Genomic DNA, 17,375 nt, shown 5'->3' with positions numbered 1-17,375 from the left:
TTTTTAAAAACTACCTCAGATTTCTCACTGTCTTCAATATAATGAGAGCTACTATAATTATAAAAATGACCTATTGTATTAGCTATTATATCAGTAAAAGATATAGATGAATAGTTAATGAAATGAAGTGCATAGTTTTGAAGTGAAGGCTGAGAGGAGCACAGATTTACAGGAAAGATATCTGATGTACTCACTGTACTGATGGTAATGATCTCACTGTGGTGAATCTCATGTGTCCTACTCTGATCAGTTTCAAGGGGACGAGCTTTGGCTTTTCACTCTAAATTCATCAGTTAGCCTAAATTATTAAATACCCCTCAAAAATTAAAAAAAAAAAGGATGCACAGTCAGAATATCATTCACTATTGAATTAAGTCTTTATTCAGCAAAAGGACTATAGTGTTGATTATTCTGTGGTTTACATTAGAATCAGAATCAGAATCAGAAGACTTTATTTATCCCCAAGGGGCAATTAACAAACAACAGAGCAGCATAATGTTGAAGATAAGAACAGGCAATAAGAGTGAATTATTAATTAGCATTATTAAATTACTATCTTATTAGAAAATATTAGAAAAACAACCAATAAAACCAGCTCTGTAACAGCTGCATTTGTAGTTATTGAGGTAATTTTTTCAAAGCTGTGCCTAACATCAGAGGTGGAAGATAAATAAAATCAAATTAATGTTAACGACAAAAACAATTTTATAAAGTTAACAGTCTGTTTACCGTCTCAGGGCAAACAGTTTCCTTAAGTTGTTTCATTCCAAATAAAGTCTTTTTTTTTTTGCCCTTGCAGTTCTTCTGTAGGTTTTTCCATTTCGGTATACAAAAACTAGGAGTTCAGCTGAAATACTGAGCAGAGAGTAGATACGTTTGTAAGAGTTACTGCTGCACTTTACTGTACATCACATTGCCAACTTCACAGTAACCCTTTATGTATTTGCTTTAGACTTTCAGCACTGGGAGCTACAGAGCTGAACTCATATTCAAATAAAGAGATAAAGAGTCTTTATCCTGCTAATAATCAGAGGTAATGTTTGCTAACCAACATGTTTATAAAATAAGTGTTGTGGTCACAGACATGGGAGGTTTAAAGGCCAGATATTTAATTAATCCAGGTTACCCACAATTTCAATGTACATGCCAATAAAGGTCAGTTCTATTCTATTCTATTCTGTACAGTTACATATTTTGTGATGGCTCCAGCATTTATGCTGGCCTGTTTCATACTGTCACCATCCCTGCAGCAGCAGTATATGATGATCTAGCAGCTCTTTAACAGAAAGCAAAGCAGTAAAGCTGCAATCATACCAGATACTCAACACTCCTCAATCTTTCCAACTTGATGAATTCCAGATGTTATAACACTTCAACATACTTTGGTTAGAATTGTCAACCAAACTGACCAGACTTGACCTCTTCACACTGAACTATTTAGGCCTTCAGTATGATTAGGTTAGATTTTTTCACCTACAGTGCTTAACAGCTTGTTAGGCCATTTATAGTAAAAACAACTAAACTCAAACATTTTTGGCTCAAAATAAAAATTTGTTGTTATTTATTAGGCAAATAAATTCAAGTCACAGTTTTATTCCCAAATATTAGCCGTCACAGTGGACTCCAGTGAGAAGATGGAAATGAATCAAGCATAAGATTCAAACAGCAAAACTATTTATTTATTTATTTATTGTTCAGTAATGAAAGTAATTAAATGTATTTTGGAACCCTAATCAAAAAATTATAATGTGCTTTACTATTTTTTCTGTTTTTTTCTGAATAACAACAATAATTATATTTTAGAATGAGAACTATAACTTTGATTCACTGGTGGATCAACCATTACAGAAACATAACAAAATATTCGGGTAATTATCAGGCCTACTGTGTCATAAACCTATACTGGGTGGTGGGCTAATAAATCTGTTAAGCATTATATTTGCATACCTATTTGGAAATCTTACAGCAGAAAGGATAATACTTTATTACTAGCAGTATTCATTTGAAATCTTGTAGTTTCTGAAACTTGCTTGTTTAGCTTGTTGCTGAACTAAAATGCAATGTAATCCTACTGCAAAGTAGTTTGTTGATGAATATTAAACAGTTCAGAAATAAATGTGGTGACCAACCCCTTGCACTGCACCACTGTCCTTATACCTGCTATTAAAGAAGTGAAAGCAATTTCAACATGTTTGTCTAATCACGTTCCCTTCCCTCAGTCCATAAGAAAACACTCTCAAACCAACTTGGGGCTTTCTGCAGGTAGAACAACCTCTACACCAGAACACAGCATTTCTCTGCCATCTCGTTTCAGTTTATTCCTACCCACACGGCGCCCCTGTAGAGAACACCACACCTCATTCTCCACTCATTGTCACACAGATACACAAAATCACCATTACCCTCTGTCGCAGTCAGCCACCCACACCCAGTCACAAGGTGCCATTTTCTGGCGAGACGTTTCACCATGAATGTGTGTTTGCATGCTTTATGCAACACACAAGTGCATGCACAGATGTATGCATTAATGAATATGGGTGTAAAGAAGAAAGAAGAGTTAATGCATTATCTCTGCTTTAGAATTCCTCCCTGCTCCTATGGAGGTGGGCTGGAAATCCCTTAGGTTAGCAACAATGTGCTTCAGCCACGCAGAAGCATGCAGAGGCACAGCGCTCACATTCATCTTCCTAACCCACAGCCGGCCTGCCAGCAACAGAAGAAAAAAGTGCCAAGCAGGAGGCTCCAAAGGTATTTCTTCTTCACTTTGTGTCCACATGTTGTCACTTTTTTAGACATTCTGGCCTTTTATTATTTCTTTAGCCATCCATCACAATCAATACACCAGACAGCAGTGATTAGGGTGTGATAAGAGTTGTGGAATTGATGAGTTGGTGATTCTGGCAGTTGAAGCAGTAAACTTAAAAAAAGGAAAGGGCAAAAATGAAAAAAAAAAAGAAAAAAAGTTTCGAGTCTGATTTCACTTCTGTCAACTTGTTATATGAATGCAGTAATCTTTATTACTGCCTTTGGACATCATCTGTTAACCCATCTGATCTCTAGCTGGTAGGGATCAGCTACCAATGGATTTATCGGGCCAATGTAAATATAAACCATACAAGTTTATTACAGCTACTCACGCTTGGTATTTTTCCATATACAAATACCCTACACTTCAACTGAAAGAAAATACAATTATCTGGAAAATACTCCTGGTTAAAAGTGGTAAGCACCTCTCAGTCTACCCAGAGACAGCAAGGAGAGATAAAACAGAGTCGTCACTGATAACGTTGGAGCGGACATTTATGAGTTTTTTGTAACTAATTTTTCCCAGTGACAGACTGACAAACCTTTCTGGGTTGTAGTCTGCATCTGACTGTATGACAGCTGAAATCGGCTCAAGGCCATCTGTGCCCCTAAGCTGAGTAAATGATTTATGAGGAGTCTTTCATTATTGGTGACAACCCCCATCCCCAACCTCTGAATCTTGGAGAACATCAAACAGGACTTTTTGGGGGGGAACAAAATGTAAACAGTTAATTTTATGGATATTTATGCAGCTGAAAGTTTTAGTCCAGAGAAGAAGACAGACCGATAAAGCTGACAAATGCACAAATCTACTTACTAATCCTTAGTAAAATGTCCCTCACGTTTCACCAGTGCAACCAACATTAGTAATTACTATGGTATTACCCAGTAGTGAGGAAGGACAGATTGATTTATTTAACATTTGTTTAACATGATCAAGTGCACAAGTGACTGCAAGAGAGTTCGAGTTGCAATAGTTACATCAGTACACACTAGCATTGTAACAAAACACGTGCCTTGAAGCAGATCCATCCACAGTAATGGTTTTTGATGAATTCTAAGAAGAAATGCAACTTTTGAATAATTCATTTTCAGATCTAGCATAACATTGCGTGGATAAATTGATGAATTTTGTATTAAGATGTTCTGTAATATTGATTTCAGACCTGAACATTTTCAGTTGGGTTACACTGTGACTGAGCCACCTCTCTGTGTCTTGGTGCAGAGTGCTTTCCATCTGTGACACCGTGTCCTTGTTTGGTTATTTTTCAAGCCTTTCTGCTTTATTAAATATTTCACGCTTGAAAATTGAAAAGCTGAAAGTGAGAGTGCATGATGTGCAACCAAGGTCACGACTCAGATGATCACATGGCATCACAGAGGACTTGCCTTTGTTGTCCTTCCCTTCAGTTAACTTTATTGGGCACTTCTGGCACTTTCTCAAATGTGTCTCTTTTGTTCAAATTGAGTCATGTGCTTTCTCATCTCTTCACATCGCTCCAATACATCCTTTAATCACTCACTGCCTCCCCTGCTGTCCACTGAGGGCTAACAAATGAATCCTTTCACACTGCCACCACACATGCACAACCACTTATTGGAGTTCTACCAAAATGGAATTTCAGGGACAATATCACTGCAGTGAAGCTACCGACAGGCATCATTTTTGTTGCAAAACCTTTAACTTTGACCGCTTGAATATTACAACATTCCAAAAATAGCCCTGAAGTCATCAGTCCTCTCATCTTAAAGGTTGAGGATTTCTCACATAGTGCAGAAGCAGCAAGTTTCCTATGTGTAAAACACAGACTCCTAACCGTTCCTGTGTTAGGACATTTAGATTTCAGAATAACATTTTCTCTCTAAACTGAGGAAGCTCATACCTCATACCAATATTCATGGTCACAGGGAAAGTGAGACTCTCTCAGATTGACATCCTTTCTACTCTGGATCAAAAGGCCACATCCCAGTCACTACAGTTTAAGAGCTTTCTATTAATGATAGTGTTGACATAGTAGTGTGATTGCTAGAGGCCAGCCACACTCATTTGTCATCGAGTTTGAACAGAAGGAACTATCGATGGGAGTTGAATGCACAAATAAAAAGAGGCATCAATAGCACTCGCTTCTGCAATTTCCTTGTTAATCTTTTCTTTAAACATCTTTAAAACGATCATTAATCACACCCTTTTTTTTATTATAGCCTCTTTCAAATGAGACCAACAGCATACATATGACAAAAAACAAAACAGTCCCAGTGAAAGCCCAGTACAGTCGGATGGGCGGCTCACAGTCCATTAATCTCACAGTTCCTGAATCTGATCCACACCATAGAGGGTGGCGTCAAGATGACAAAAACATTCATTAATGCATCTTTTCATTTTGAAACCACTGAATTACAGCCCACATCTGGAGCAGATTTGGTGATTTATGGTTGTTTCCCCCTGTTCAAATGTAGTCAACCAAATCAAGCTTTGAATGCAGGACAAAGGCTAGGACGATGAAAAATAAGGAGAGAAAAATGGCCACATACACATCCACAAAAAGAGCCTGGATAAGAATGACTACATAAACGATTTTGGAAATGGCGTAGAGAAAGTTTCCAGATTAAAACTAACATCGTTATAGTCTGCAGTGATGCAATAATATATATTTGGTGGCATTGCTTTGTTCTGATAATGCCCCACCTTCTCATATGCATACATAGAAAGCCAAAGTCAGGGAGGGAACAGCAACACAGAGCAGAGCAGCCACCAGTAACACCAGACACAATGACAGATACAGCATGAAAGGTGAGGGAAGTAGCAAAGTGACTTCATAAGCAGCTGCTTAGAAAGGGTGTCCTATATAAAACTTGATGTGTAGAAACGTGACCGCTGAGCCATCTTTTCCTAAATAAAAGTCTTACACACCTGCCAAATAAAACATCAATTCCAAAAAAGTTAGGACTGTATGCAAAATGTAAATCGAAGTAGAGTGTAGAGTTTGCACATCTCAGAAACCCATATTTTATTTAACACATATACAGCAGATTGGGCTGAAGGAAAACACTTTGCCCAACCTGTTGTTTAGCTCATTTTGGCGCCTGGACTCTTCTGCTATGAATCAGTGATGCAGACTTTTGAATTGAGCACTGAAAACAACACAGGATCTATGTTTTCTAAAAATAAGATTTAAAATTTGATTTGTCCTTAGCACACAGAGATTCCTCCAGATTTTCATAATCAAAGTCATCACAATTTTACATTACTGTTAGTATGAACAGAATTATGAAATTGTTCCACAAACTGTTTTAGATACAGTTTGTTGAAATTCATTGCAACAAACTGCATGTGTTCAACTGTAGTGAAATATCTATTAAATTTAATTCGTTGTCTTTACTGCAGAGAAACTCTCCCTCTCAGAGATGCTCTTTTTGCTATTGACCTGTTGCTAGTTAACCTAATTGACAAGAAGAATTTCCATCAGCTTTTTTCTTTTTAATAGCACTTATTTTTCCAGTCTTTTGTGCCAACTATTTTCAGACAGGTTGCTGTCATATTTTTCAAGACAGTTAAATATCCAAGTTTAAACATTTCATATTTTTTGTATTTTCTATTGTGATGATAATATGGGTTTATAAGCTATGCTGATTAGTGCATTATCTTTTGGTTTATATTTCAAACCCAAATTTTTAGGAATCGCTGTTGTCTGAAGATCGATAACTACTTTTTTTTTTACTGGCAAATCTGTGAAATGCAGATATGTAACAATTAAGGTGTGAGACTTGTGTTTTTTATTGTACAGTTGTGTTTTAATAAGAGTTTGCTGCTTCTAGGGCAGTAAGGGTTAAAAGTGGGGTAAGATTATTCTTACTTATACTAAATTTAACTTCAAGGCAATCATCATTTGCATTTGTATCGAAATACAAACCTCCCCTGATGAAAATCTGATGAATTCCACACCCACCTTCTGCCTTCTGCTTAACTACACAATAAATAAGCTATTTCCTGCAGTACCACTAAACAGTAACTCTGCGAGGTAAAATGCAATGTGCAATGTTGGATTATGTTTTGACTGCGAACAGCACACACTGAGATTGTACAGCTACCCATAGGAGGCAGCAGATAACAGCTCTCAAACACTGCAAAGAGTGGGCTTTGCATAAATTTTTAATTTACAAGAATTAAAGGATTACAAGCTACCAGGACAATCAGATAAATTCCCTTTTTCTTTGTAGTTTTACTTTGGTGACCTTTTATGCTTATGGCTGTATGAGGACAAGGAAATGCTTCAGAACCCTCTATAAGAAGCCAAACTCCTCATCTAGGATCCATCCGCTAGACATGAGCAAAGCTTGTGTGCTGCTGGACAGGACCTTCCACACACCTGCAGAGAGGAGTGAAGGAAGCTGGAACACAGATTATAATCTAGGAAGTCTTTGGTTACTGAGGGTCCTGAGACTACAAAGGTCTAACTGCAAACAACATTTATCCTAATCAAGCCTCGTCCATCTCAAATATCTCACCTCTCAGCTCACCTCTCAGCCTCTATACTTTCCTTTATCCTCCCCTAACCTCTCTCTCTCATCTCTATGCCTATTGTCTTTCCTTCATCCATCATTCACAGCCATCACCCCTCTGGTTCCCTCTTTGCTGCGCAGTTGGCCATAACCATCTGACAGTCCGACCTTTTCACACAGAATCTATTACATCTCCCCAGCCACTCTTTATCTTCATCTTCCAATTCACTCTACCAGTCACCAATCCAACCAAATATTCACAGACTGCTTGCCTCCTCCATTTGAGGTCTCACACAGTTCCAATGTCACTCTTTCACTCTGAACATAGGATTATCATCTATGAGATGCTTTGCCAGGATGGGCTGAAGCAAACAGGGAGAAAAGCCGTAATGTGTCCTTCTTTATCGCCACAGAAGCCAACAGTGGATGTTATATTTATTTTTTATTTTTCACACCTTAAGGCACAAACAGCCCACACCCCACTGATGAGCACCATAAGCAGGATTATATAAGGATGATAACTAGCGAAGAGGAGGCTGGAGCGGCAAGGGGATATTAGCTGCTTCGGAGACTGGAGGAGGATAAGGCACGAGATACCCACCACAACATCTTCTCTGCTTGGTTGGCTTCCCACGACTGGCTCAGTATCAGCCCACTATCAGCCTGGGGAGGGAAAGATGGGGAGGCAGCAATGGTGGCTCAGAGGAGAAGTGGGAGGAGGAGGGCCAAGGAAATAAGGCCACAGGCTGATTAGGAAAAGTAAGTGAGGGAACAGAGAAAAAAGAGAGATAGATGGAGGAAAGGTTAGGGGGTTGAAATGGAGGGGGTGAGAAATGTTCCATCCCTCTGGCCATAGTCCTGATGAAGCCGGGATAGAGATGTCAGGCCACATCCTGTCTGCTGGGGGAGGGGGGGGGGGGGGGACTGGGTTCAAGCAGCAGACAATTACACTTCAAGCCACAGGCCCTCAGCCAGCCCAATGCATTTTTGTCTTTCTCTCCATCTCTCTTCCTCTTTGCTCCCCCTCCCCCCAGCTCTGAGTATCCTCAAAGCTATCCAGTATCAGCACCACTTGATTCTCCTCTGTTCCCAAAAGCTTCCTGGAGGCCGATCAAATGTCTCTTTCTGGACCGCAGAAGGATGAAATATGGTGCAAGGTCACAGATCTTGCTTACATCAGATGACACCTTAAACCTTCCATTTGCCTCTTTCTCCCTTCTATAGCCAGTGCACTCGAGGACAATTGTTCTCACTTTTCACAAATAATACATATTTTCTCCAGCTTGATTGCCACTGAAGATGTCATTTTGATGTCACTCTCCATTACTTTGGAGGGAGCACCATGTTAAACACCACTGATGACCTACTGAGGTTCAGCCACAGACCAATCTAGTGCAAATAGTTTGTTGAAAGCATTCCTTGTTTCTCCTCATTTTACAGGAAGGCAGGGATTTTTTGGGAAGAGATGCAGTTGATATTTTAACAGTGAATCAACGGCAATCAAATACTTTTAGCAAAAACAACCGCGAACGCATTTCTACTTACCATTTATCTCAACATCTTTTCCACTCTCTTTCACACTGGGTAAACAGTTTTCAAGATAAACTCCATTGTGATAGCAGCTATCACCCTCACTCAGTAGTGGTGGCTGGTCCCAGCATAAACATGGAGTCTGCATGATGCCACAGGGTCTGTTGGATGTACTGGAGGTTAAACAGTCCTCAAGCCACTGGCACAGCATCTGACAGGCTGCCATGCTAGGGTTGCGCTTCCCCACCACCAGATACTCTGTCTTGAAATCTCCATTTCCCTCTGTGATTGCCATATCAGCCCTAGGATGTCCTTTCCTCATTTGTAGGAACTGTTTCCCAGCCTCCAGGAAGGCCACAGGCGCAGATGTATCACAAAGCCTCACAACTTCATCAAAACTCTCCATGCCCAGGTAGGTGCGTGTAGTCTCCAGGAAGGAATCATACTGGAATGTGCGAAGCTGCTGCGCCATACAGTGCTGAGTGGGTTTAGTCACTTTGATGAAGATTGTGTAGCGTCGTGGATCGGGGTTCTGTAGGGTCCAGGAACAAGGCACGGCGGGAAACACTGAAGAAGACAGGAAAAAGCCAAAAAAGCGGCTTTGGACTACTGTGGAACACAAATCAGACTCTGGGCCAGAGGGGGCTGCATGACAACAACCCCTCATCAGCAGAAAAAGGGCAATATGCAAGAATAGCATTGGGAGTGGCCACCTTGCCTTGCCAGGAACCAGAAGAAGAATGCTTGTCATGGTGTGTGGATAAATAGAAGGAGACACCTCTCTCTGACTGTGGATGAGTCAACTTCCAGCTCAGTGTGGTGAGGAAAGAAGAAGGAAGAGGAGGGGGAGTATAGATTCTTTCAAAAACGCAGTAACTGGCCCATGGCTGCGTCAGTCGACCCTGAGAGTCACAGGAACCTGCAAACAGAGAAAGGACAAGATATAAATCTGATCACACAATGGTACTGGATTATACTTATTCTGTTTATCTGCATGATGAGAAATCTCACTCAGCTATTATTGTTTATGCTGCAAAATGAGAACGACTGTGGTGACTTGGGCTCTGTAGACAAACAAGAAGACGAACAGCAGCAGATGGAAGGAGGGAAGCTGTGATTTAGTTTAAGTTTTTCTTCATTATGTGAGTTCAAATTGGTCTCCTCCTGAGAGACAACTGTTTTCCTCATATGTCTGCTCCCATATTTCATCCGGCAGCACATTAATTTGTCCAATTATAAGACTATTAATTACAAAAAAGTCAACACCTGCAGTCATTCATTAATCCACTTTATCAGGGCCCAGCAACAGACAGAAATGCTATGATCACTACTTGTACTTGTGTTTGCTTATTAAAGCCAGAACAATTACCTTATGTATTGCTGTCTGAGACACTTTGGAGTGTATTCCACTTTTGACCCATTTCTTCTTTTAAACTCTTCTCTCTCTCTCTCTCTCTGTCTGTCTTTTTTTACATTATATGAAGGACTGCGTTTCACTGAGTAGCTTTGCTGCTTTTAGTAGTTAAAGATCAGTACTACCATATTGACATGCTGTGATGTGGAAAACAGCTTTAGAATGGTAAACGGCATCATTCAGATTTACATTGCTTTATTCCTCTTGTAGTGAAAATTAAATCGTTTCAGCTGAGTGAACAAATTAACTTCAAATGGGTGCTTTATAGGAAATTGTTGAATCCATTGTTTAAGGTGTTCTATGAAAAACAAAAGGCAGAATGTTCAAGGGAGATCTGAACAAAGAAACAACACAATAACATGAAGACATGACGAAAACAGGTTCAACTGATAGAAGTTTGAAGAAAGTGATAGAAATGTGTTCGGCAACCTTCAAGTGTAAGTTGCAAAAACTTTCATATACATTTCACGGTATTTTGTGTTCTAGCAGTCAAAAGGAAAGCAGTTGCTGTTTGTCATAAACCCCCAGACTGACCCAGCAAATATTCAAAATTTTATTATAAAAACTATAAAAAGAAAAGGCAACACTATTGGCAATATTCTGCTTTCTGAAACACAATGAATATAAACCTATTGTGGTATTTTTGTGGCTATAGTTTAGATCCATGGAAAATGACAAATTTTTCTTTTTCTTACATTTTATTTTGCCTCTATATCACCAAAGTGGATTTTAAATCAAATGTCAATATGCAATTAAACAGCAAACCTTCAACTTTAATTCAAGGGGTTTAACAAAAGTCATGTTTTAAGGATTTAGGAATTAAAGCTATTTTTAAAGATAGTCCTCCATTTTCAGAACTTCAACAGTAACTGGACAAATGAACATAGATTTGCATGTAAGGATTGGTTTAAATGGATGAAAATCCTTGGCAATGACTGCCTGAAGTCTGGAAATCACGGACATCACCAAATGCTGTTTCCTCCCTTGAAATGTTCTGCCAGGTCCTTACTGAAGCCGCTTTTAGATGCTGCTGCTGCTTGTTTGTGGGTCTCAGTTTTGTCATCAGTAACTGAAAAGCACGCTCTGCTTGACTGAGATCGTGTGACTGAGAAACTCTTGGGTTGCTTTTGTAGTTTTCTTTGGGTCGTAATCCATTTGCACTATAAAATGCCATCTGATTTGTCTGAACTTCAGCAGAAAGTGTAACCCTGTACACTTCAGAATTTATCCCACTACTTCTATCAGCAGTAGCATAGCACTGTTCCACTGGCAGCCATGAATGCCCATGCCCATAAGATTACCTGTTAAACATGGTGGAGGCAATGTGTAATGCTTTGGCTCAATGTGTGTTCTTTTCCTTCTCCATACTTTTCTCTATCATTCTGGCACAAGTGCATCTTGGTTTTATCTGTTCAAACATTTTATTTCAAAGCTGGGTGACTCCGTTCAGATGTTTTGTGCCAAAATCTGCGCTGGCCCTGGTGTTCTTGAGTGTAGCTGGCATTTTGCGCCCTGTCTGGATGCATACATAGCAGTTGCAAAATCACAGACTTAAGATAATGAGAACCAATTTCTCAGATGTAAATTCAAACAACAACAAGGTAAATATGGCACTATAAATTGATAGCAGGCACAACTGGATCTCTGTCGTGGACCTCAATATGGATTTCACATAGAGAGATCCTGACAGCAATTTTGTTTAGTGTAGCCAAGGAAACTAGCACAATGTGAAACCTGTGCCGGATTAATCAAAAATGACCTGTGTGTGTCTGTGTTTGTCTATAGGGAGGCTTGAAGTGGGATAGCATTAAAGATACAGTAAGCTGTTGGGACTCAATAAAGATGAGCTATTATAACAAATGAAACACAATCTAAACAGAAAATTTAGAAAGCGGTCTGTAGTGTCTCTACAGAATGGAGTTTCATTTCCAAGCAATGTTAATTAAGCAAACCATAATCAACCTATACAGCTGGCATTGTCAAACAAGAGCATTTTTTCTTTGACGATAAAAATGAAGCCACTCCGAACAGCTTTGGAACTTCACAGATCTCAGATCACTGTAGTAAATAAATGATGAAGATGATGATTTGTACAGAAGAAAAAGAAATGCTTTTATATTTCATGGTGTATTTTAAATGCTTTGTGTAGCAACTTTATAGCTGCCCGTTAAATTAGGAGAGATACAATAAGCTGATTTAACCACACAAAATGACCACACTCCCTTACATCTGTTTTTTTTTAGTTCCAAAAGAGGAAGAGAAGCCAATTTTAAAAAGTAGGCATTTCTCCAAATCCTGAAATAGCAGAAATTTCTGTATATTAACAGCATATGAACACCCTTAAAAACTTTATGTTGCTAATCATTGTTCATCCGTGGCTACTGCAATCTGTATTCTTGGATTGTCACTCGTGACATACTGGACTTTCCTACATTTGTCAGCATTCCTTTGAACAGAACATTTGAGATAAGTTTTTTCAAAGTTGAGTTCAAGGGTGTAAATTAAAAAAAACAACCCTCTGATTTGGCAAAATATCAATCTTTAAAATTACTGAAGATTTACTATTAGTAATTGGGGTTCTTTTTTTAGCCTTTTTATGGATGTTAAAAGATTTATAACTAAATGGTGCTCCTCTGGTGCAGTGATTCTTCTAGTCTCCTTTCATCTTGCCGTTGCTCACACCTTGTCCTGTTTCACCTTGTTTTTTCCTGTCTCATCCTGGTGGCTCTCTAATTTCACCAATCTCTTTCACTAGACAAACCTGACATGAGTGAATTAAATCAACGTTTAATGGAGGATAAAGACCTGGTATTGACAGCTCCACCTCTTCTTTCTCCAACCCCTCATTCACCCACCCATTTTTCCAACTCCTCCTGCTCTTAACAAATCTTATTACCCAATGCACAGCTGCCTGTTCATGTCAAAACTCCCCTCATTACTAGGGATGGGTATTGATAAGATTTTCATGATTACGATTCCATTTTCGATTCTGTTTAATGATTCGATTCTCTTATCGATTCTTTTTAAAAAAGGAGAACACTAAGGTCGATTAGCTTAGAACTTTGTTTTATATCTTCTCTTTGAACAAGATAGAAATGTAGGAGTAACATGGCCTTACAAACCCAGCAGTGAGATCTTAAGAGATCCAGCCTACGGCTCATCAATGGGGTGTCACAGGGTCCCCAGGAAAAAAAATTGTAAATGTAAAATAATAAAATAAATATTCTTCTGTAGCAATAACCAAGTATAACATAAATTATTCTGTAGCAATTACACAAGAATATCCAGTAATGTCCCTTTTACCACAAACTTAGTCACTGCTCGGTGACATTCGTCTATCCTGGCCTGAAAGGAGACGCTACCGGTAGACTGCAGTGAGAACTGCCAGCATCTGAGCAAGGCTCTGTCTGTCTCTCTCATCATGGTCACCTAAATGCACAGTAATGGCAGGTTTTGTAATAAGGCAGAACGCGCTAACATAATATGCACTGTTAGTTGATTATTTACCTTAATTAACGGGAGAGGACGTGCAAACGATTGAGATTCACGAGTCCGGAGCGGAATTAAAAACATGACATTCATTTAAGGTTATCGTGTGTTTTGTGAACAAATGCTTTTGCATATTTGTAGTGTTTCCTCCCTTAAATGAAGTATCTACTTTGCAAGTTGCCCTGTTGTCATCAGTTCTCGTAAAGTATGATCAAACTTTTGAGTGTTTGAGCCGCTTAGGCGCCGTGTTTTCTGCCAGTTAAATGACGCTCCGTAACGTGGTGACGTCATTCGGGGCGACTGGAATCAATAAGGGAATCGTTTGCAAAAATGGCAAACAATTCCAATGAATTGAAACAGTGGGAACCGGTTCTTAACAAGAACCGGTTTTCGATACCCATCCATTTCTTCAAACCCCAGCACTGGCACACACACAGACCCCATACTGTCACATATCGATCTTTGTGTTTGAAAAACTTGCAGACCCAGAGCAGCTATTAACACACTTTCAACTACTGGTGTAAAGAAGAATAAGATATGGCAGTGAAAGAAATCAGAGTTGAGGATTAATCTCATTGTTTCCTGTCAATTAATCAATACACCCCTTTGAATCTCTTCTTTTACATGCTGCATTATGGACAGGGAGTGTTTTATCTTCCCACAGAATAACAGAACAAGATACGGACACTGGTTTTCTTAGGCATTCTCTAAATTCGCAAACTTTAGCAATGGTGACACAGAAAATGGGGTATTTAAATAATTTATGTATTTTTAAAGCTTGTTTCTTCGTTTGGTAGAAGTAATAATACATTCAATGAAAAGTGGTCCAGTGTGTAATGGTTAAGCCCATTTTCTTTCTTATGTCTTATGTATGAGCATGAAAAGCACACAGATATGGCAGAATAGAACCAAAACATAAAGATTCATGACTTGACATAATATTCAAATCTACAGTGGTGTGAAAAGTGTTTGCCCGCTTCCTGATTTCCTATTTGTTGTATGTTCGTCACACTTAAATGTTCAGATCATTACATTAACTGTGGTGTATTACATCTTTGAAAAGTTGAGTTTAATTTCTCTAGCCATTACTGCCACACCTGTTCTCTATCAAGAACTCACTTAAAAGGATGCGCCTGACAATATGTGGAGTAGACCAAAAGACCCTCAAAAATCAGACATCATGGTGTGGCCCAAGGAAATTCAGGAACAAATGAGAAACAAAGTCATTGCAATCAGCTGGTCTGGAAAAGATTATAAAGCCATTTCTAAAGCTGTGGGACTCCAGCAAACCACAGTGACAGCCATTATCCACAAATGGTGAAAACATGGAAAAGTGATGAACCTTCCCAGGAGAGTTCAGCTGACCAAATTTACTCCAATAGCGCAGTGACGACTCATTCAAGAGGTCACAAAGCCCCAGAACAACATGCTAAAGACTGCAGACCTCACTTGCCTCAGTTAAGGTTCATGACATCGTCATAAGAAAGAGACTGCGCAAAAAATGGCCTGCATGCCAAAGTTCCAAGACCAAAATCACTGCTCAGCAAAAGGAACATAAAGGCTCATCTCAGTTTTTCCAAAAACATCATGATGATCCCCAAGAATTTTGGAAAAATACTTTGTTGCGAGACAAAAGTTACATCTGGTATAAAAGTAACACAGCATTTCAGAAAATGAGTGTCCGGCTATCTGTTCGTGACCTCAAGCTGAAGCACAGTTGGGTTCTGCAGCAGGACAATCATCCAAAACACATCAGCACATTCACCTCTGAATGGCTTAAGAAAAACAAAATGAAGGACTTTGAAGTGGCTTAGTCAATGTTCTGACCTGAATCTGATTGAGAAGCTTTTTAAGGCGGTTCGAGCATGAACTGCCTTAAAAAGGCCTGGTTTCAATGTGATGCCCCCCGGCTTTTCTGTCACTCTTCACTGCACTCTGTAATAAAGCTGAAAAAGACCAACAAAATAAAGGTACCAGGTACAGATAATTACTTGCATTCCTGAACAGAAAAATTACTTGTTTAAAAGTCAGTAATGGCTGAATGTTGTGCTGGATTAATTTCTGACTTCCACTCAGCAGTCCAATATGCCGTCTTAAATTTGGGTATTAAAAAAAGTCAAATCATGTTGCCTAATAAATAACAATATAATTTTAGTTTTAAATAGGGTTTTGACCTATTTAGAAATTACTTGTCTTTTATTGTTTTTATGACAGGTGGTCTAATAAATTTGTTAAGCACTGTATGTTGACCTTAATACTTTGAAACTTTACTGTCGTATTATGACAGAAAAGCAAAACCTTCCCCCTCCAACAGCACATTTTGTAATTATTCACAGTTTCTGTTTAATATCTTGGCTTCTGGAGGTAATTTTTTGCCATCAGCATCAAACTCCCACCAAATCTGGCAGATATTTCAATTCACAGTGAAAGCTGCCAGTTCTTTAAGTGACACTCATATGTTTAGCAAATGCCCAAAGGAACACCGAAGGATTTATTTCCCTTTTTTTTTTTTTTTACTTTTCCAAAAACAGAAGTTGCTAATTGATGACAATGCCTGTACAAGTATAGATTCAGTCCTGTACACCGCTAAAAGAGTATATCTGTATTCAGAGCAAAAAATGCTTTACTGGGTGCAAAATTTTGTATTCTGTAGTGTGGAATTATTCATTCCTTTCAGCCTGTGGCTAGCACAGCAAGCAATTAAAAGAACAAAGTTGTTGCATTAGCCAGCAACCTAGGAGCATGAATCCATGTAAACATGCCCAACAGGCTGAGTCTGTGAGCGAGTCAGAACAATGGCTCAATCAAAGGGAAGCCACAGTCCCTCAGACAGAAATGCATAGAGACAGAGAGAATGATGGAGACAGACAAAGAGAACACTGATGAGAAAATGATAGAGTCGCGTGGAGCATCAGTTCTCACATCAGCAGCACAGGGATTACAGGCTGATTAGCAGAGTACCTCTGGGACCTGCTGCCACACTGCCATTTAAACTACAAGGCAGAAAGCCACTGGCAGCTTTTCTCTTCTCTGTAGCAAAAATTGAGTAAAATTACTCTTCTGTGTCAGCAAATTCTTTCACATGCAAAATATGTCAGCAGGGACAACATTTCTCTGTCTTTATTTGGTGGATACAAAGCACCAAGGCTGTTCATTTCATGTATACAAGGCTCTTGTGAGCAATCACACACAGAAGAAATGGGGAAGGTGGGAATCACCTACAGTAAAGCAACTAGGGAAAATCCAAAATGAATTCAAAGTTGTGCACCCAGTTACTGTTTTTTAAGTCATTAACGATCTATGCTCTACAATCATTCTATCACAGAAAAAGGAGAGAAATCATAGAAATTAAAGAAATCATTAAACGCCTAAAACTGCCTTCATGCGCATGATGAGTGGATGTTAACTTCTGACCACAACTGTGCATACATGAGAGGCAGTTTGTTCCGTGGTTAGACTTCCCTGACTGATACATTGTGAAGTCACAGGGTTGCAAAGAGATACTCTCCAGTAGCTACAATCATTTTGTGTAGTCAGTGGAGAGTGTGACGGTCTGTTTCCAAGATGAAGTGTCTGCCTAGAAGATAGTACTTCAATGACTCCACAGTCTATATCATTGGAAGACACTCCACTTTCT

At 39.1% G+C, this 17,375-nt stretch overlaps 1 protein-coding gene across 9 annotated transcripts in view; it reads right to left on the bottom strand.

Moving 5' to 3' along the window:
• Window positions 1-17,375, bottom strand: part of adgrb1a (adhesion G protein-coupled receptor B1a) — a 207,871-nt gene that overhangs the window by 150,370 nt on the left and 40,126 nt on the right. For all 9 annotated transcript variants that reach the window (XM_080307750.1, XM_026184575.2, XM_026184580.2 and 6 more), the window contains exon 2: window positions 8,851-9,754. In XM_080307750.1, coding sequence (XP_080163876.1) covers window positions 8,851-9,586 — 736 coding nt within the window. In that variant the 5' untranslated portion in view covers window positions 9,587-9,754. The remainder of the gene's footprint in view (window positions 1-8,850; window positions 9,755-17,375) is intronic.

This window comes from Astatotilapia calliptera, chromosome 11 (genome assembly GCF_964374335.1).
Source record: "Astatotilapia calliptera chromosome 11, fAstCal68.1, whole genome shotgun sequence".
Taxonomy (NCBI): domain Eukaryota; kingdom Metazoa; phylum Chordata; class Actinopteri; order Cichliformes; family Cichlidae; genus Astatotilapia; species Astatotilapia calliptera.
Note: the sequence above shows the minus strand (reverse complement) of the source record. Positions and strands in the feature narration are given on the sequence as shown.